Here is a 20,000-nt window from a genome sequence, read left to right on the forward strand (position 1 = left end):
TGTGGACACAGAGATAAAGTTCTACCAGTGAGAGCAAACAGGTAAATAAACCACTTTCCAATCTGCTGCTCAATGAACATAAAGCAGCCCTGTTTAATCCTGCTGTATAACAGAGCTCAATAATTATAGCAGACAAATGCAGAGTTAAACACATCGAGCTGTTTGGAGCAATTACAACGTCATGAGTCTTCACTGCGGCAATACGAAGAAGCCAGAAACTGAGCCGTTTCTGATTTTTCTGTTATCGGTAGACCAAATGTGACAAATTAATTTAGGCAAAAAAGCCAATTATCTGGCAACATTCACACTGCCAAAAAGTCTGCTTAGATCTGAGTGTGAGAAATGAGAACAGGACTTTATATCTATGTAAAAAATGGAGGAATGTGCATTTTTGTTTCATTAAAAACTTATTTTGCAGGGTAATCGAATAAACGGAATATATCACGTATAATGTGTGTAACCTTTCAGTATTTTCTTTTGATATTATTATTAATTACAAGAGTAAATATTGCTCAGATGATCAGGTTTTATGAACAGTAAAAAATCTCTCACTGTAGAGTTGTATTACAGTATGCGCAGAATAAGATGCACACAGACATTGAGTTTATTCACTCGCTGCCTGATCACTTCCTTTCTGTTAGAGAACAGACAGTTTAATGGCTTTTTTTCCCCTCAGATGAGATTCTGGGTTGCTGGTTTCTGGCTATCTAGTTTGATGGCAGAACAAACCCATAACATTTCAGATCAACAATCAGCCAATGACTGCATTTGACAGCACGCTCCATCTTTATTAAATGATCACAAAACAAGGCAATTAATAATCAGCACATTAATAGGACGGTCATTTTAAACCTGCGATAATAGAGCTGAAAGGAAAATGTTTAGGTTTAGTGGCACCACCAGGGTTGGGAGTTTGATTCCTGACTTCACCATGTGTCTATGGGTTTCTGGGTGCTCCAGTTTTCTCCCCCAGTCCAGAGACATGCTCTGTATAGCATCTCAAAACTGTCCGCAGTGTGTGAATGAGTGGGCATAAAGGCTTGTCAACCTGTCCTGAATGTTTCCCGTCTTGAGCTCCATGGTTCTCATGACCCTCTGTATGATGAATAGATAGATGTTCAGTTCTGCCATTGTTCAATATGTGAATCCTGGATGCATCCAAATCAACACACAACCAACACCCTGTTCAATATTCCACTCTGTCCGCTCGACCAGTAAACTAGAACTCGCCTATTTTACGCTTCATCAGTTAAAGGTTTTGGATGTAAGCCATAAGCTATGTTGCCATCCTGAAATACTCAACTCGCAAGGCTTTTATTGTCATTTCGACTGTGTGTAAACAATATCCTATTGAGATAACGTGTGTGTGTGTGTGTGTGTGTGTGTGTATAACAGAACAATGTTTAAAATGTACAAGTTGGGAATCATTCCTGTATCTCTTGTTTTCGCAGTTGTCTTGTAAATGTCATAGAGCTTGCTGATCTGCTCCGGAGAGGAACGGAACGGACCTGTCTGCTCCTCTACACCTCTCTTAGTTCTCCTGATGCAATGCAACACATCGTGATGTCCATTAACATGCCACACTAAGTGTAACTGTAGGAAACAGGTACTAGATGTTCATGCCCTATATTCATGTGTACTGTAATTGGCGCACCAGGCAGTAATATACGCACCACATTAATGAGTACCTTATAGATTACTAAGGTGTGTGTGTGTGTGTGTGTGTGTGTGTGTGTGTGTGTGTGTGTGTGTGTGTGTGTGGAGAATTGAGGAAATGAGAAAAGAATAGCGGAGGCATACTCTGATCATTCCTGTGTATGTTCACGAGGGTTCGGCTGCGTGGCCGGTCCTCAGAGGAGAATGTGAATAAAGATAACAAATAAAATAAAGATAACTTAACACTGGATTTCTGCTGCCTTGATTATTTTTGTACTATATACAGTATATACACACAGTATCTCACAGAAGTAAGCGCACCCCTCACATTTTTCTAAATATTTTATTTTTCATGTGACAACACTGAAGAAATGACACTTTGCTAAAATTGCTATAGTGGTGAGTGTAACAGCTTGTATAACAGTGTAACTTTGCTGTCCCCTCAAAAACGTAACACACAGACATTAATGTCTAAACCACTGGCCACAAAAGTAAGTACACCCCTTAGTGAAAATGTTCAAATTGGACCCAATTAGCCATTTTCTCTCCCTGGTGTCATGTGACTCGTTAGTTTTACAAGGTCTCAGGTGTGAATGTGGAGCAGGTGTCTCACATATGGTGTTATCACTCTCACTCTGAGACAATGATGAATCAATTTCTGGTGACATGACAACGTACTTGTGTAAAAAATTGTCACAACTGGCATTTTATCAACAACAGTCAGGACCCATATTTATCTGAAATCTTGCAACTTTTTCTCTTTTTTCTCTTGCAACTGAATTCTCTTAATCATTAAACTCAAGTCGTTGGACTCAAACGAACCGTATGTAGAACTTGAAATACAGTTAAACATCATTAATATTATGATAATTAGTAATGCAACAATGATCACAAGCTACTTACATTTCTAGATGAAGGCTTCGGGAAATATATTGTCATATCTCCAGTAAGGGAACATGGTTTATGCTGTACATTGTGGGACTGGGGGGTGACAGACAGACAGACAGACAAAGAGACAGACAGACAGAGAAAGAGACAGACAGACAGAGAGAGTGAGACAGACAGAGAAAGAGACAGACAGACAGAGAGAGTGAGACAGGCAGACAGAGAGAGAGACAGATAGATTGAGAGAGAGAGAGAGAGAGAGAGAGAGAGACACGCAGGCAGACAGACAGACAGACAGAGAGAGACAGATAGGCAGACAGACAGAGAGAGAGAGAGACAGACAGAGAGAGAGATACAGAGACAGACAGAGAGAGAGACAGACAGAGAGAGAGTGAGACAGACAGAGACTAAGGGAACATGGTTTATTCTGTACATTGTGGGATTGGGGGGGGGGCAGACAGACAGAAAGAGACAGACAGACCGACAGACAGAGAGAGTGAGACAGGCAGACAGAGAGACAGACAGATAGATTGAGAGAGAGAAAGAGAGAGAGAGACACTCAGGCAAACAGAGAGAGAGAGAGAGAGAGAGAGAGAGAGACAGACAGACAGAGAGAGACAGACAGACAGAGAGAGAGACAGACAGACAGACAGACAGAGAGAGAGATACAGACAGACAGAGACAGAGAGAGAGAGAGAGAGAGAGAGACAGAGAGTGAGAGAGACAGACAGACAATGGACATGTCCAACACATAAGGGTTTTTTGGGGTGATATTATCGTAAATTAATCAACATGAACGCAACATAATTTAAAGAATTCATGAAAGGTGGCTATTTTTAATAAATGTTGATGCCTATACACGTATTTACAGTATAAGTACAAACAGATGGAATTCATTGGCTGACAGGGCTGCAGTATCGCCTCCGGACCACACGGGGTCGCACGGTGACGCAAACCGAAAAATAAATCTCTCTCTCTCTTCACTAACATCATGGCGGACGAGGTTGATGTTGTTGACATCGAAGGAGACGAAAGTGATGCCGCTGACGGGTAAACAAGCCGCCTGAATACGCTCCTGAGCATTATGAGGATTATTATTAACGTCCGTTCCTCCCAGGATTCAGCAGTGGCGCGTTTAAAACGGCGCTGTGTTTGACTTTAAAGGGTGTTAAAACAATCGAGTTCCTACAATAATTACAGCAGCTACCTGGGGAACTGTCCCTGTAACGGGATATAGCGGGTTATTTAATAGATAGAAATATTATTTACAACATTAAGAACATTTATTTGGTTAGATTTTCTATCACAATGAACCCTGCTGAGGTCTCGAGGTTCGGATGAGATGACATAAAGATAGAAAGTCTGACTTGCTTGATTTTGCAGTGATCTTAGCAGCGCCCTGATGCTCCAGGATCAGTATGTACAGTCATCATGGAGGACTGACCCTGCTGTGCTGGTGAGAGAAAGATACTGGATTATGTACGGTCTCATTTGGGGCTCTTAAGTTGTGGGGGTGGTGGTAGCCTAGTAATTAAGGCATTGGACTACTGACCAGAAGGTCATGAGTTCAAATCCCAGCTCCATCAATTGATCAGAAGGTCATGAGTTAGAAATCAGAGGGCCATGGGTTCAAACCCCAGCTCTATCAACTGATCAGAGGGCCATGGGTTCAAATCCCAAGCTCCATACCTGATCAGAGGGTCATGAGTTTGAATCCCAGCTCCATCAACTGATCAGAGGGTCATGAGTTTGAATCCCAGCCCCATACCTGATCAGGTGGTCATGAGTTCAAATCCCAGCTTCATACCTGATCAGAGGGTCGTGAGTTCGAATCCCAGCTCCATCAACTGATTAGAGGGTCATGAGTTCAAATCCCAGCTCCATCAACTGAGTAGAGGGTCATGAGTTTGAATCCCAGCTCCACCAAGCTGCCACTGCTGGGCCCCTGAGCAAGGCCCTTAACCCTTAATTGCTCAGTTGTATAAATTAAAATAAATTCTAAGTCACTCTGGATAAGGGAGTCTGTCTGCTAAATGCCTGAAATGTAACTGTCTCGTTTTTTCTCTTTCTCAGCCCTGGACCCTGGACAACTCGATTAGCGCTGAGAACAGAGAGATTATAGAGAGCATGTTGCTGGAAGAACAATATCCTTTTAGTGACACACTGTTTACTTTTCAGTTTGCTTTTAATTGCCCAAACACGTACGTGTACCTCCTTTAACATTGTTTACATATTATTTTGCTCAGAAGAAGGTTCCTAAAGTGGCTTGGACTGATGAAAAGCCTAAAGTAAAAAAGTAAGTAAAGGGCGAAGTGGATTCTTCTCCGTTTGCTCAGTCTAGAATAAATTAGCCGTCAAAGTTCTATTGCTGAATATACGAGTCGAGTCTGTGTGTGTAACCGTGTGCAGGACACCGGTGAAGAGCTCCGGAGCTTCGGCTCGCTGGGCACAAGAGGAGAAAGATCTCTTCGAGAGAGGACTGGTATGTTATTGGGAAACTGACATGACTAGCACACAGCAGCTAAACATGTAAGCATGTAAAGAATGAATTACATCAATGCTGTGATGTTATGATTGTGTTCTGATCCAGGCTCAGTTTGGTCGGAGGTGGACAAAAATCGCAAAGTTGATCGGCACTAGAACTGTTCTTCAGGTTAAGAGCTACGCAAGGCAGTACAATAAAAACAAGGTACGGCATAACAGCTTAACCGCACAGACTTCATATCTGCGCAAGATATCAAATGCTACGTCTGTGCCTGTGAGATTTTTCCGAAATTTGGATTCCGTGTGCACGTCATCATATAAAATTTCATCATAATTGATGTCTTTGTTTTTATGCTTTTCTTTTACATTTCCTAGTTTATAAGAACTCTATGAATGATATACTGCTATTTTAAGTTCAACTGAATTCTTAAAGCTTGCTTTAGTTTCCTCTAATGGTCAGAAATTACTTCTGAGAGATCAGTTATAGTATATTGTTCATCAGGGTTTATGCAGATTGTAATTTATTGTATTTGTGGCTATAACAAATTCGTAGTTACTGTTTCATTCTCTTCTTACTCGACTGTAAACTAAAAAACGGACACACAAGGATCTGACATTTCTTCTGTTTGCTCTTCTAATACATGACAGGCTAAAGCTGAAGGTGATGAAGTGTCTTCCGCTGAGCCCCAGAGTGCACTGCACCATGCGCTACCCTCCGGATTCATCCCTGCTCCTGTCCAGCCTCAGACGTCTGATATGTCCAACGCTGTACGCATCGAAAGACTGTCTGACGACGAGGACGTAGACATCACCGATGACCTGAGCGATGACGCGAGTCAGCCTGAGAACCAGTTAGATTTCAGGGACGAGAGCAAACATTCGGACCAGCCTCAAGACCAAAGAGATCTAAGTACAGACAAGTTAAACAGTGACGTCTCGGGCGCGGTGGAAACATCTGAAAGGCCTGCTGAGGTCGTGTCTGAGGTGAACAGCTGCCACTTTCATCCCGAATCAGAACCTGGAGATCCTCAAGAGTCCTGGGACACACAAACACATCTCCAGCATGAGGAGGAGTGCGCTGAAGGTACCTCCTGAGTATGTTTATGTTGCATGCTGTGTATTCTTCAGCATCATATCCATCACCTGATTATCTGCTCATTCAGCATCAAAATGAATATTATCCTTAAGCACAGTGTAACTCTGGAGGCTTATTGATCTTGGTATTTCTTTTTGTAGATAAACTTGAGAAGAGTTCACTAGAGGACACAGAAGACCCGGATGAAGAAGAAGAGCTGAAGCCTCCTGAACAGGAAGTAACACTGGATACAAACACCATCACCGAAGAAGAAAAGCAGGCCATCCCAGAATTCTTTGAGGGTCGTCTGTCAAAAACCCCTGAGCGATATCTGAAAATCCGCAACTACATTCTGGACCAGTGGTGAGTGTGTGAGGGATACTGATGTATTTACCTGACTAAATAAACCGCAGTGTGTCATTTAATATGTGTCTGTGTGTGTGTTTAAGGGACAAGAGCAAACCCAAGTACTTAAATAAGACATCAGTGCGTCCCGGCTTGAAGAACTGTGGGGATGTGAACTGCATTGGCCGCATACACACCTACCTGGAGCTCATCGGGGCGATTAACTTCAACTGTGGTAATGCTCCTAACTCTCAGCTACTTTGTCTACTACTCTTTTTCTCCCCCGTAGCCGTGCGAGCGTGTGCTTTTGTGGTACGGCATAAAGATGGAAACTATTGAAACATTTTCAGAAATAAAATAGTTTAAAATAAATATAAAATGTGTTTTGATCATTTTCACACCTATTTAATTAACCGTTGTTCTTCGTCCCGTTCCACAGAGCAGGCGATCTATAACCGTCCTCGCCCGGTGGACCGTTCTCGTCTAAAGGAGAGCAGAGACAGTCTGGAGGCTTATCAGCTCGCTCAGAGGCTACAGTCCATGGTGACTCTCAGTGTAGAAACATCTAGTGACCTGGGTTTATTTCTCTGTGAATAAACTGTGTTCTCGCCTCGCATTAGCAGATACAGCCAGTAATACGCATAGAAGCTCAAGTACTATCTCATATGTAAGCAGATTTGCAGTCACTTTACCTTTTGGGGCTGTCGATGTTAATTTTCTGTTTAAATGTCTTCAAGCGCACAAGGAAGCGACGAGTGCGAGATGCATTTGGGAACTGGTGTGATGCCCGAGACCTGGAGGGCCAGACCTATGAGGTAGTGTAAACAAATGTACATCATGGATAAGCTTTCTGTAATACAGTCTGTATGGGATAGATTCAGTTAGTACACCGGGTTGCCAGATTGGGCTAGTTTAAAAAAATGCTGGATGTCTTTTTTTTCCAGCAAATAATCTGAATGAAATATAATACATTTACACAAAAGGACAAGATGAAGTACAGACTGTGTGTCTTTTATAATAAAAATATATATCAGATATATTGTGAAGGTTAAAAGAGCGAAAAGGTGATCAAGGAGCGGAAATATATCCACATAAAATATTAGAGTAATATTAGTGTGTCACTTGTTTCCCCAATCAGAATTTGCAAAATGTTAATCATGAATTAAAAATATCATAAAAATTGTCAGTATTTTTTTTTTATATAATACTCCCCTGAATAAGTGCATAACAGATATTTAGGTGTAATCCAGTGACTAATCTCAGCTTTATGATCAGTCCACTCTTGATCGTGTCTGGAAAATTATCACCGGTTATGTCTAAAGTTTTCAAATTCACTTTTCCCCCTCACATTTCAGCACTTGAGTGCAGAAGAGCTGGCCCTTAGGAGAGAGGAGATGAGAAAGAGGCAACCAAAACCTTGCAAACTCCCCAAGCGAGGGTGAGTGTGTGTATCTGTGGAACTCTGTCAGCTCGCATGCTGTAAGAAGTAGATACCGTAAACTGTACGTTAGGACAAGATCTGAGTTGAGTTTTTCTGCTCCGCAGCTCTTTTGATCCGTTCCAGCTTATCCAGTGCAAAGCCTTTGGAGAGGAGAGACCGGTAAAACCTCTGGCATTTACAACCGTCGTAAACTACACGGAGTGTCTGAATTATTAACCCTCAATCTTTTTGGTCCTCAGGAACCGTTCCGAGTGATCGTGTGTGCCGAAGCTCTGCTTGTCATGGATGTGGTAAGTTTACAGATGTAGACCTAGACGAGTCTAACTATGTGTACTGTGTGCGCTCATGAAATAAAGATCATCCCTCATCCCTCACAGCTCAGCTCCTGCACTGCTGTGTGTGTGTGTATTTCACTGACAACATACACACCCGATTTCACTGCTCTTGCCAAATCTAAAATAATGTCGTTTGTGTCATTAGAAGCAGCCGAAATGTTTGCCAATTATCGAGATGGCTGTTGTAGTTTAGTCATACTTAAAGACGTTACATCGTCACTTACACCGACTTCTATTTCAGGCTACAAGCGTTTTTTTTTGTTTGTTTGTTTGTTTTTTACTTTTCAAGCACTTTCAAATCATCACTATGAACACATTTTGCTTTGTATAAATGTCTCTCTCTCTTGTTCTTGTGTCAGCATGCTCATGTCTCTATGGGAGAAGTGATCGGACTCCTGGGAGGATCTTTTGATCACGAAGACAAAGTGTTGAGGGTAAAAATAATTCATTCTCCAGATACAATTTAGGCTAGAATTCCATAAAACGTTGTTACACTGGTACATCATTAGTAATAAGGCCAGACCTTTGGCTACACCTGACCATCACGCTTACATGCTTGTACATACAAGTCTAGATTTATTCCCAATTTACTGTTATAATGAGCTTCACTAGATGTTGGAGTGTGTCTGTGGGGATCAGTGATCATTCAGCTACAAGAGCATTAGTGAGATCAGACACTGATGGTACAGTATAAGACTGAGGAGGTCTGGGGTTCAGTCGGTGTTCCAGTTCATCACAAAGGTGTTCAGTGGGGTTGAGTCAGAGTCAGGGCACTGTGTAGGACACTCGAGTTCTTCCACTCCAACATTAACACACCATGTCTTCATGGAGCTCTGTACTTTGTGCACAGGTTCATTGTCGTGCAGATGCAGGTTTAGTCCTGTTTGATCCAGTAAAGGGAAACTGTAGGTAGCAACACATGTGGGTGTGATGGTCAGGTGTCCATACACTAATAGTTTGGGTGGCTGATGTCGTGTGTTTGTGTGTAGATCTGTGCAGCAGAACCATGTAACAGCCTCAGCACCGGACTACAGTGTGAAATGGATCCCGTCTCCCAGACTCAAGCGTCTGAGATGCTTGGGCTCAAAGGTCACAGTGTAGTTGGCTGGTATCACTCACATCCTGCTTTTGACCCAAACCCTTCGCTCAGAGATATTGACACTCAGGCCAAGTATCAGGTATGAATTAGAATGACGGGTGCATTGATTTTAGCTTCTTGAGTTTTTTTTTAAATACATGTGATTTAAGCTTTGATTTTTATTAGTGGAACAAGTGGCAGATGGTGCTGAATCTCCTCAGCAGCCCCTGGGCTACTCACTAACTAACACTAACTAATAACATCTGTTCTAACGTCTGTCTTCTCTCACCTCCAGAACTATTTCTCCCGAGGAGGAGCTCCGTTTATAGGGATGATCGTGAGCCCGTATAACCCCAGTAACTCCTCCCCTGTGTCCCAGAACACGTGTCTGCTGGTGCTGGAAGAGACTGAATCTGCTGGAACACAAAGTATGTACTTAACCCCTCTGTACCTACAAGTCCAAATCATACAAGCAACCCAATTCTGTAGAGTTGAAATAACTTGGGCCGAGTGTAAATCTGAAGACATTTGAATTACTTCAAAACCCCTGAACACATTCAAGCTATTTGTGGCTTAGTGCAATGAAATAAGTTTCTTATTCTGTGATGCGTTTATGTGTTTATCTTAGAGCTTCCATACAAGTTTGAGTATCAGATCTCCACCGAGCCTCCAGATTTGACGCAAGTGATGAGAAGAGCAGAATGGGTGGTGTTCAAGTACAGGCAGTCATACGGGTCGGTACATTTCTGTCCTTTGCCTCCGTCACCTGTTGGTATGGTGACTTCACCTGTCCAACCTAATCAGTGTCTAAGCTGTAGCTTTGTGAGATTAGATCAGACAGGAATCTCGGTGTGATTTGCAGCAATTGTAGATGATGTGAGTTGTTTATCCAGCATTTTATCCAATGATATATATATATATATATATATAAAAAAACAATTAATCTGATTAATTAGGTTTAGAATTAAATCAAGATTACACTTTAAATATTATTTAGTTATAAAGGATTTAGAGCTCCTTTTAGAAATTTAATATGAATAATTTGGTGTACTTTATTAGGAACACTTGCACATTCATCCAGTTATCTGATCAGTAAAATCATGCAGATGCAGGTCAAGAGCTTCCCTTAATGTTTACAACAACCATCAGAATGAAGAAACTCAGTGACTTTAACCATGGCGTAGTTGACTTTAACCATGACATAGTCGACTTTATTGACTTTGGCCATGGCGTAGTTGACTTTATTGACTTTAACCATGACATAGTTGACTTTAGTGACTTTGGCCATGGCGTAGTTGACTTTAGTGACTTTAACCATGACTTAGTTGACTTTAGTGACTTTGGCCATGGCGTAGTTGACTGAAGTGCCTTTGGCCATGGCGTAGTTGACTTTATTGACTTTGGCCATGGCGTAGTTGACTTTATTGACTTTAACCATGACATAGTTGACTTTAGTGACTTTGGCCATGGCGTAGTTGACTTTAGTGACTTTAACCATGACATAGTTGACTTTAGTGACTTTGGCCATGGCGTAGTTGACTTTAGTGACTTTGGCCATGGCGTAGTTGACTGAAGTGCCTTTGGCCATGGCGTAGTTGACTGAAGTGCCTTTGGCCATGGCGTAGTTGACTGAAGTGCCTTTGGCCATGGTGTAGTTGACTGAAGTGCCTTTGGCGTAGTTGACTTTAGGCAGTTCACGTGGGAGACTCGCTTTATTAAAGTCCCCGAGAATTATTATTAGAGTCCGGATGTTGTTGCTCACTCTCTGTGATCATGTCAGCGAGTGGCTGTAGGGCCGAGCTCACGTGCACTAGAGTAGGAATGTAAACACTCACCAGAATGAACGAGCAAAACTCCCATGACGAATAGAACGGTTTGCAGTTAATGAAGAGTGTTTCAAAATTGGGACAGCACATCTTTAACACAGTTACATCAGAACACCACCTTTCATTGATGTAAAAACTCGTCCCGCCGCCGCGCGATTTCCCCGTTAATTCAGCGTCGCGATCTGCTCTAAAGACCTGAAAGCCCAGCAGACTTAACCCGCTGTCCGGAATGGAGTCTTTCAGCCAGGTTTCCGTGAAGCAGAGAGCAGCAGAGTTCAAAAAATCCTTGTTTGTCCGGGTGAGCAGAAGGAGTTCGTCCGTTTTGTTGGATAGAGAGCAGAGAGTCGCCAGATGGATGCTAGGCAGTGGTGTTCTTAACCCACGCTGTCTGGGTTTAATGAGCACGCCGGTGCACTTACCGTGTCCTGAAGCGTTTAAACAGCGCAGCCGCTCCGCCAAATACAATATTTAGCCAAATGTCGGAATAATCAAAAACCGGTAAAAGATCTTGTGATGTGTACTGCCGAATGTTCAGCAGTTCATCCCTGGTGAAACTGATCGGATTTCCTTGACACAGAACAGTAAAACTAACAAAAACAGAGCAAACACAGAGGAGCACTGAGGCTGCCATCCCCGGCGCCATCTTGGATAACAAGACCTTAACCATGGCATACTTGTATTTAGTGACTTTAACCATGGCGTAGCTGATGGTACCAAATGGGCTCGTTTTGAGTATTTCAGGAACTGCTAATCTTTTTGAGTGAGTGACAGGTCCCAGACTGAAACATTGAAGATTATGTTAGAAAAGAAAATCATCAGGGGTCTCATTTATAAAACTGTGTGTAGGATCCCTACTAAAGGTTTACGTACGCCCAAAAGCCAAAAATGCTGATGTGCGTACGTGAACCAGCCTCATATCCCGCCCTGTACACGCCCATTTTTACACACCCATTACACGCTCCACAACTGCGCGGGAACGAGAGTGGACCTCGTTATAATGAGTTTCCTCTGCGCTCTGCGGGTTTATAAATGGGGTGAGGAGCCAGCGTCTCAGGAGCCACTGTCGCCTGCAGGTTATAATTATATTAAAAACAATTTTTTTTTACAGATTCTACTTTTTAATATTGTTAAACATAAGCAAATTCATTTTCAGATGGTGCCCTTATAGCAACATGAGTGCAGTCAATTGTGCCGATTACATTTGGGGAACCAGACATCGCTGCAAATTGCATTTTAATTTCGGTATATTAAGTACACCATTCAAAACGACAGATATTATGGCACTCAGGGACGGCTGTGATATACCAGACCTATAGGGTGAGATGATAGATTCCAATACAACCATTTCATATACAAAAAGGTCTTAGAGACAAAGTTGAGGATTACTTATAGTTTTTTTTAAATATATATAATTTACCTGTCTGCCAATTCCCACTGGAAACAGCCGGTTGCCAAGAACCCCAGAGTGGTGAGGACTTGTATTTGGACTGGGATGGCATGGTTCCGGTGTGTTGCCCTCTCTAATACTGGACCCAATTCAGCACGTACAGTAGATCCAAGAGCACAGCTCTAGGGAATCTAAATCGGCTTATTAGCCAGTCATCATCAATGTCCCTGAAAACCTGTTCTCTCCTTGTTCTGCCATTGGCGTACTCTTCCAACAGTGCCAGCAGTGCCATCATGAAGCATTACATACCCTGGTCACCGGAGGATTTATACATTTCTAGCAATTAGACTGAGCGTTAAAACCTTGACAAAATCACAGAATTAATTTGTGGGTGAAAATTTAAGACGAAAATGTTATAGTGAGCACATACTTCTTCATGACGGTTTTGTAATGAACACCGTAATAGTTAGGACCGATGATGAGTAGCGATTGTGCTTCAGACTTCGACATTTTATGATATATGTACATTAAGGAAAATATTTCGTTTTTACACTGTGCTCTGTAGTTCTCTAAGAAATGGGTAGTTCATGCTATTCTGTATCACATGAAGTCGCGCCATCTCCTCCTGCGCTCCCGTTGTGGACAATGTGACTGTAAGCGCTGAACCGAACTACTCGGGTCACGGGGAGCCTGTGCCTATCCTCAGGTGTCATTGGGCATCAAGGCAGGATACACCCTGGACGGAGTGGCGCTGATTATTATTATTATTATTTTATTTTTAATATTTTTTGAATTACGTTTGGATTTTACTAGATGCATATAGCCTAAAACAATCGGCACAAATGACACTGTTGGATTTAATCTTCATGATAATGTGGATATAATGTATGAAATGGAGTGAAAATTAAATGTCATTAATTCTTATAATCATTCTTCTCACATGAATTTTCTACAATCTAACTTCAGTTCACGACCTCACCATCTGTGTCGCCAATTCCCTTTGTCTCCAGAATGTGTGTACACATGTCTCAAAATTTGCCTAAAGGTGCGCACATTTTTCCCGTCAAGTTTGTTTTTTTATAGATCACAACCTTTGGGCGAAAACTGGCATACGCACGTTTCCAGCCCCTTTTGTGTGTACGCACGCTTTATAAATGAGACCCCTGGACTTATTCTAGTCTTGAGCTGTCCAGTTTGTGAGTCTGTGTCTCAGATTCCTGTTCTTGTCTGTCCGGAGTGGAACCTCGCGTGGTCTTCTGTTGTTGTAGCTCATCCACCATCCATGGTTCTGAGATCCATGGTTCTTCTTGTCAACTCGGACCAGTCTGCTCGTTCTCCTCTGATATCGCTCATCAACAAAGTGTTTAAACCTGTTGATCCACCGCTCACTCGAATCTGTTGTGTGTGAAAATCGCAAAAAGTTTCTGAACTCCTCAAATCGGCCAAACGGGTCTCAACACCATCCCACGGTTAAAGTCACAGAGATCAGATCTTTTATTCTTTCTGATGTTTGGTACGAACCTTTACAGTGAATCTGAAGCCGCAAGCTTTTTTTTTTTTTTTTGCTTTGTGCTTTAGCCACGTTAGATAACTAACTTTGGTTAGATAACTGCGTAAATTGTGCAGGAGTTCACCATCCATAATAAAGTGGATGGTGAGTTTATGTTCAGCACAAGTGTATCTTGTCTCAGTCTTTACAATTTCTTTCAAAAAATAGCAATATAGATAGATTTAAATATAATAATAGAAATATTTGTAATAGATATAATAGAAATATTTTCCACCGTGTGACGGTCTCTCTTGGTTTCTCCCGCAGGTCTGTGAACATGGAAAGACTCTACCGCAGAGATTCCTCGCTCACATGCCTGGAAAAGGTAATAACCTACAAATAGGATACGAGTTTAATCTCATTTTAAATACACAGAGTTGATCAGTAAGTGTAACTGCAACTGTTCCACAGATGCTCACATCACTTAGGATGATTCTCGCAGAGATCCCAGAGAGAGAGACGTTTCTATTCCAGATCGAAGCTTTGTTCATTACGTGTTTCATAGATAAGCAGAAAACCGAGCCAGCTCCTTGCACCTCTTCTCATCTTCATGAGCAATGTAAAGAGTTTCCTCCAAACACGTTCACCACCTCTGAGCTGATGGACAGCGGTGAGATCTTGGACTCTGAGGAGATGTGTTTGTCAGAGGAGCAGACCATTATGAGCACTAGCAGCTCTGATAACGTGTTTAATAGCACAGGTTCCGGAAACCAAAATGTAGCTGGTAAAGATGCAAATATTCCTCTGCTACCATCAGCCACACCTGAGGATTGATCTTCATCTCACCTGATGAGCAGCTAAGTTATTAAGGAGAGCTCCTGTTGTTGCTGAGTAATATAATTCGGCGGTATTTTGTAGTGAGACCAATAATCATTTTCCAAGTACTGTATCTCTTTAATTGTCTTTAATTGTGGCAGTATCTCTAAATCTCACCGTAACAACACAGATGCACTTAAAACTAGTCAGTGTTAACCAAATATAGTGCGTTCACTAGCTAAGAGTTCTGTACTTTCTCTCTCTCTATACAATGTTCTCAGTGATCAATGTTTTTTTCACCATTTTAGCTTTTAACAAACAAAAACTCATTCAAGATCAGTTTAGTGTTTGTGAATCCTACATTGTTATATATATTAAAACAAATCTGGACATTACTCTGACTGAGCACTTTATTAGGAACACTATAGTAACGATAGTCATAATTACATCACATAATTTCTGCAGTTTGCCAGGTTTTCTACTGTTCATCCACATTCTAAAGGTGTTCTAGTGAGATGACTTTTGCTTTGTGGTATGGTGTATTAAGATGCAAAATTGTACCTAGAAAACATTCCTCACACCATTTACACCATCTCCAGCAGCTTGGACTGCTGATACAAGTCTTCCTCTGTCCAGTTTGAATGAATCTGTGTTCACCGAAGCATCAGCTTTGTGTTTTTGGCTGATAAGAAGAACCTTGCATGTTTTTTGTAGTTTGTGGTTATAAAGATTGAAATGTGCATTCTGAGATGCTTTTCTGTTCCCCACTATTGTACGGTGTGATTATCTGAGTTACTGTAGGCTTTCTGTCAGCCTAAATTGATCTCTTGCAATCCATCTGCAGAACTGCTGCTCACTGCTGATGTGTGTGATGTTGCTCCATACTGAGTTAGAGGTGTGTGTGAGTGAAAATCCCAGGAAGTCACACAGTTATCAAAATACTCAAACCAGCCAATCTGGCAACCACAATCAAAAATCACTGAGATCACATTTTAGAGTCATCATTACTCGAAGCTGCTTGCTGTATCTACATGATTTTTCTGCCTGCTGTCTCATGATAAGATCCTTGTATTAATAAACATAACCCTAATAAAGTGCTCAGTGAATGTAGTTCTCTGTGTTATACACTATATACATCAATATACTTGGTTTTCTTTGTTGTCTGAATGCCTAATTGGTCTGTATCTTGTAAATCAGTGTTGTGGAGCACTTTGTGTGTGTGTTTTTTTTTTTTTTAATAAAATTATTTAGTTTCTTTTCTTTTCATGGCTTGAGAGTTTTTCATCTAAAGACCACAAACATTTAAATAAGTAAATAAATAAATAAATATGTTAAAAAAAAAACTTTCTCGTGTTAATCAGAAAGTTCTATAAAATCTCTTGACTGCTGTTCGGTGAAATATTATTTATTCAGACGAAAAAATATTTCCAAAGCTCAATATTTACCAAGAGAAAATGTGATACTCACCCCGGAGTGGAACCATATCTACACGCGCTGTTCAAAAGGGGACCGTTTTAGATGTAACACCGAACTCTTGACAACAATAATAACAACGACCGCGGAAACTTAACCGACCAGCTTTCAGTCTAGCCTAAAGTTACAAATATATCTCCCGTAACTGCGCCGCCATTAACTAATGGTATGGTAACAAGTCAGTGCTGGTGTTTTCTCCTGCAACAAAAGACATCCTGCATATAGTGTTGTGTACAATGTTTTTTTTATTTTGCACTCGTGTTTGTCGAACGGCTCAAACTTCACCGACCTTCAGCCGACTTCAGTGTCAGAAACAATCTTGTCATGGCTGGAGCTTGAGAAGTCCTGGGGCAGTCTCAACCTCGGCGATTTGTTCGGGTCGTTCTTCTGTTTCTCACAGAACTATTTTGCTAAGACTTGTTTCCTCGGCTTCAGTCGGTGTCCCACATTTTCCTGTGAAGGGGTTTCACACTTCAGCTGGACTCCACGCTCCTCCTGCTGCACTACTGTGGCTGCTGGTCAAACCTCTGCAGAAGGTCATAGCCATCATCGTGGGAAGGTGAGGAATCTTACAGAAAAGCTACAACACCAGCAGAGGAGGATGGAACAGACTACATGCTAACATACATGATAAGATAACAAAATCTCTCTCTCTCTCTCACTCACTCACTGTCCCTCTCACTGTGTCTCTCTCTCACTGTCTCTCTGTCTCTGTCTCTGTCTCTCTCTCTCTCTCTCTCTCTCTCTCTCTCTCTCTCACTGCCCCCCTCTCTCTCTCTCTCTCTCTCTCACTGTCCCTCTGTCTCTCTCTCTCTCTCTCTCTCTCTCTCTCTCTCTCTCTCTCTCTCTCTCTCTCTCACTGTCCCTCTCTCTCTCTCTCTCTCTCTCTCTCTCTCTCTCTCTCTCTCTCTCTTTCAAATCTCTCTTTTGAAGTGAATAATGCAAACAGAAAGTGCAGCTGATTGCGTGAAGATCAGGTGGCAGTTATGTTATTGTTGATATGGAGAATATAAGAATGCACAGTAGAAGTTATATATCATTTTGTCTACGAGTGTATTTTTTCAGGCAAATGTAAATGAGTCAAAGCATGTCATGCTGTGATGATTCTGTTCCTCAGTAAACCTCGGTGTGTTTTTTCAGATGTTTACTGCTTGTTGGTTCTTGAGTATTTGGGGTTGGTCTGATAAAATGGTAGCATGTAAAATACAACATTGGGACTTTCAGTGTCAGTAATGACCGTTATGTTTGTGCTCTTTACCCCGGTGTTCAGCTGTAAACCTTTTTATTTTTATTATTCTTAAAAATCTAAATATTAATTATTACTTTCACATCATAATAACATCCATATGTTATGGAGCTACTGTACATTTTTCTGATTCATTAAATTGACATTCTCAGTCTTGTTTGAAGTGAAACTGTGATGCGGGAAAAGAAATAGGTTGAGCTACAGGAGCTATGGTTGACTGAAAATATCCCCAGATTTCCTGTACAACTTAGAAGACAAATACCCAATAGCCCTCAAATGTTTGCATGGCAATGTTTAAACCCATGATATTTGATTAGTACCTTATTTTACACCTCACAGCAAATGCTAAGTGCAGAACTTTAAAACAAAAACAAAAAACAGATCAAATTTCAGCATAACCTCAGCTGCTTAAACAGGTTATTGTATACTGATTTTACAATATCATGAACATTTCATTAAAGTGTTATAGATATACATTAAGGCTTTACAAAAGGCTGAGCCATAAACCAAGGCCCTTTTTCACACCTCATGAGACATGGAAACATTAGCGTCTGTGTATTATTAGCTTAGCTTCCCAGCTAGCATTAGTATTAGGCTTATTTATTAGCACACAGATTTGGAAAAAGGGACACATTTTAAGATAATATCTATAACAACTATTAAAAAAAACAACAACCTACTAGATTTTAGTAATATAGCTTGATATAGCTAAAATTCTAGCTAAAGTTAGCTTATATCTTTTATCTAACGTCTCCTGACTGAATCCTCTCTCTCTCTCTCTCTCTCTCTCTCTCTCTCTCTCTCTCTCTCTCTCTCTCTCTCTCTGTGATTGTAGAAGTATCAGGAAATGGTGGAAGGCTTTGCCCCCCAATAAGAAGCAGCTCTTGCGCGAGTGGGCATGGCAGCGACGCTGGCGTCTGGCGGGAGCTGGCACAGGGTTGATGCTCTTCATCTCTCTCTTCTTTTTCACCTACATGGAAGAGAGTCCTCTGACTGGCAGAAGCCGGTTACTGGTTTTCAGCAAGGATACCTTAATTAAACTGACTGAGCATGCTTCAGAATTGGTATTTCTCTCATAATCACGGCTATAATTTAGGAGACATGCTAGCTCAATTGTAAAAGATGAGATTATATAAAATGAGATGCAGATAAGGGCGTCTGCCAAATGTCCTAAATGTAAGCTATAGACTAAATGTCAACTGGACTACTTAGGAGAATTCTCTGACTAGCCCTAATACTTCAATACACTGTGTTCCTCCTCTCCTCCTCTGGGGTCTTTACATCCTAACGATTCTCCCTTATTCAATAGCCCTGCAGTAGGCAAAGTGCTGTGTGCATGGGATTGATGAATGTGCCACTGAAATTGCAGTAAATCTGGTTGTTTTAACCAAGATTACCCTGGAAGATTTATTTTTCCAACTAATTTAAGTTCCCTGTTATAGGCTAACTTGCAATTATGTTAATTCCCAGTTAATCCCATTAATTCCCGTTAATTCCTATGAAAAGTTTCCAGTTGTGAAAATTCCAGGAATTTTGCAACCCTAGTAGTGAAACGTTTCGATCTAACTAGAAAGAATTTGACCAGACTTAACACTCAGAAAACCACACCTGAAAGACTGAGAATCTTCATTGACTGTAACTATTGTACTAATACTACTATTATTCTGCTACTATTAGTCTATTACTAGTCAACTACTACTTTATTACTACTGCTACTACTGATACATTACTGCTTCTAGTCCTACTGCTACTATACTACCTATAATACTGCCACTACAACTAAACGTATATCACTACTGCTACTTCTACTACTAATACTACCGCTACAGCTCCCAGCATACCGTTGTTGCCAGTAGTATTTAAATACTACTACTATGTTACTACTGCTACTATATACTCATGTACTATACTGTATTATCACTAGTACTATGTCTATTTCTTTACCACTAGAACTGTTAGTTCCACTACTACTTAAAGGTGGGGTCTCCGATGTTTGAAAGCCAATGTTGACATTTGAAATCACCAAAACAAACACACCCCTAACCCAAATCTGTCCCACCCATATTTTGATAGCTCCGCCCCACACGTACACCAGACAAGTATAACCCAAGTATAACCGAAGTATAACCCAGACAAGTATTATGGTGGAACCTGTTGGGGCAGCTGACCAAGGGGATATTATTATCAATAAATGAACTCAATGAGTAATACTATGGTAATGCAAATGTGTTTTTGTAGTACTGTGTGTTGTACCGTGAAAGGTTTAGCTCCATTTCACGCGGATGTTCAGTTCTCCCCAGCGCTGGAAAGCTGATCCTATATTAACACGTCCTACTTCTTGCCTTATCGTAAGCCTTTCTTTGCTTTCTTTCTTTGTTTTTATCCTCCATGTCTATGTTAAAACCGCTTTCTGCTAATGTCACATATGCGCACTGAACACTCTCTCTGCCCATATTAACAAGAC

At 41.2% G+C, this 20,000-nt stretch overlaps 3 protein-coding genes across 7 annotated transcripts in view; all 3 read left to right on the forward strand.

Moving 5' to 3' along the window:
- scrn2 (secernin 2) overlaps nt 1-1,906 on the forward strand; it is a 13,333-nt gene extending 11,427 nt beyond the window's left edge. For all 4 annotated transcript variants that reach the window (XM_047801416.1, XM_027171274.2, XM_047801415.1 and 1 more), the window contains 2 exons: nt 1-41; nt 1,452-1,906. The exon at nt 1-41 is cut by the window's left edge and continues 122 nt beyond it. In XM_047801416.1, the coding sequence (XP_047657372.1) occupies nt 1-31 (31 nt within the window). In that variant the 3' untranslated portion in view covers nt 32-41; nt 1,452-1,906. The remainder of the gene's footprint in view (nt 42-1,451) is intronic.
- Nucleotides 1,907-3,439: 1,533 nt separating this feature from the next.
- Nucleotides 3,440-16,077, forward strand: mysm1 (Myb-like, SWIRM and MPN domains 1). The gene is made up of 20 exons (XM_027171270.2): nt 3,440-3,591; nt 3,925-3,997; nt 4,615-4,685; nt 4,772-4,837; nt 4,951-5,023; nt 5,132-5,230; nt 5,674-6,109; nt 6,262-6,463; nt 6,550-6,680; nt 6,885-6,988; nt 7,183-7,260; nt 7,801-7,883; nt 7,991-8,045; nt 8,126-8,176; nt 8,581-8,655; nt 9,211-9,399; nt 9,595-9,727; nt 9,928-10,033; nt 14,329-14,386; nt 14,473-16,077. The coding sequence occupies exons 1-20, from the start codon at nt 3,533-3,535 to the stop codon at nt 14,833-14,835; spliced, it is 2,505 nt and encodes an 834-aa protein (XP_027027071.2). The 5' UTR covers nt 3,440-3,532; the 3' UTR covers nt 14,836-16,077.
- Nucleotides 16,078-16,338: 261 nt separating this feature from the next.
- oma1 (OMA1 zinc metallopeptidase) overlaps nt 16,339-20,000 on the forward strand; it is a 15,854-nt gene continuing 12,192 nt past the window's right edge. Inside the window, exons 1-2 of one of the 2 annotated variants that reach the window (XR_007138046.1) lie at nt 16,339-16,849; nt 18,372-18,600. Coding sequence is in view for 1 of the 2 variants with exons in the window: in XM_047801414.1 (XP_047657370.1) it covers nt 16,527-16,849; nt 18,372-18,600 (552 nt within the window). In the remaining variant the exon portion in view is untranslated. The remainder of the gene's footprint in view (nt 16,850-18,371; nt 18,601-20,000) is intronic. The other variant, XM_047801414.1, reaches the window with a different exon arrangement.

The sequence above is a fragment of the Tachysurus fulvidraco genome, chromosome 16, assembly GCF_022655615.1.
Source record: "Tachysurus fulvidraco isolate hzauxx_2018 chromosome 16, HZAU_PFXX_2.0, whole genome shotgun sequence".
In the NCBI taxonomy this organism is placed as follows: domain Eukaryota; kingdom Metazoa; phylum Chordata; class Actinopteri; order Siluriformes; family Bagridae; genus Tachysurus; species Tachysurus fulvidraco.

What these genes read in the sequence shown, in the direction of transcription:
- mysm1 (XM_027171270.2), top strand. Translation starts at nt 3,533, where the DNA reads ATGGCGGACGAGGTTGATGTTGTTGACATCGAAGGAGACGAAAGTGAT. An exon ending in ATCTCTTCGAGAGAGGACTG is followed by an intron (nt 5,024 to 5,131) that starts GTATGTTATTGG and finishes GTTCTGATCCAG; the next exon opens with GCTCAGTTTGGTCGGAGGTG. An exon ending in TGAATCTGCTGGAACACAAA is followed by an intron (nt 9,728 to 9,927) that starts GTATGTACTTAA and finishes TGTTTATCTTAG; the next exon opens with AGCTTCCATACAAGTTTGAG.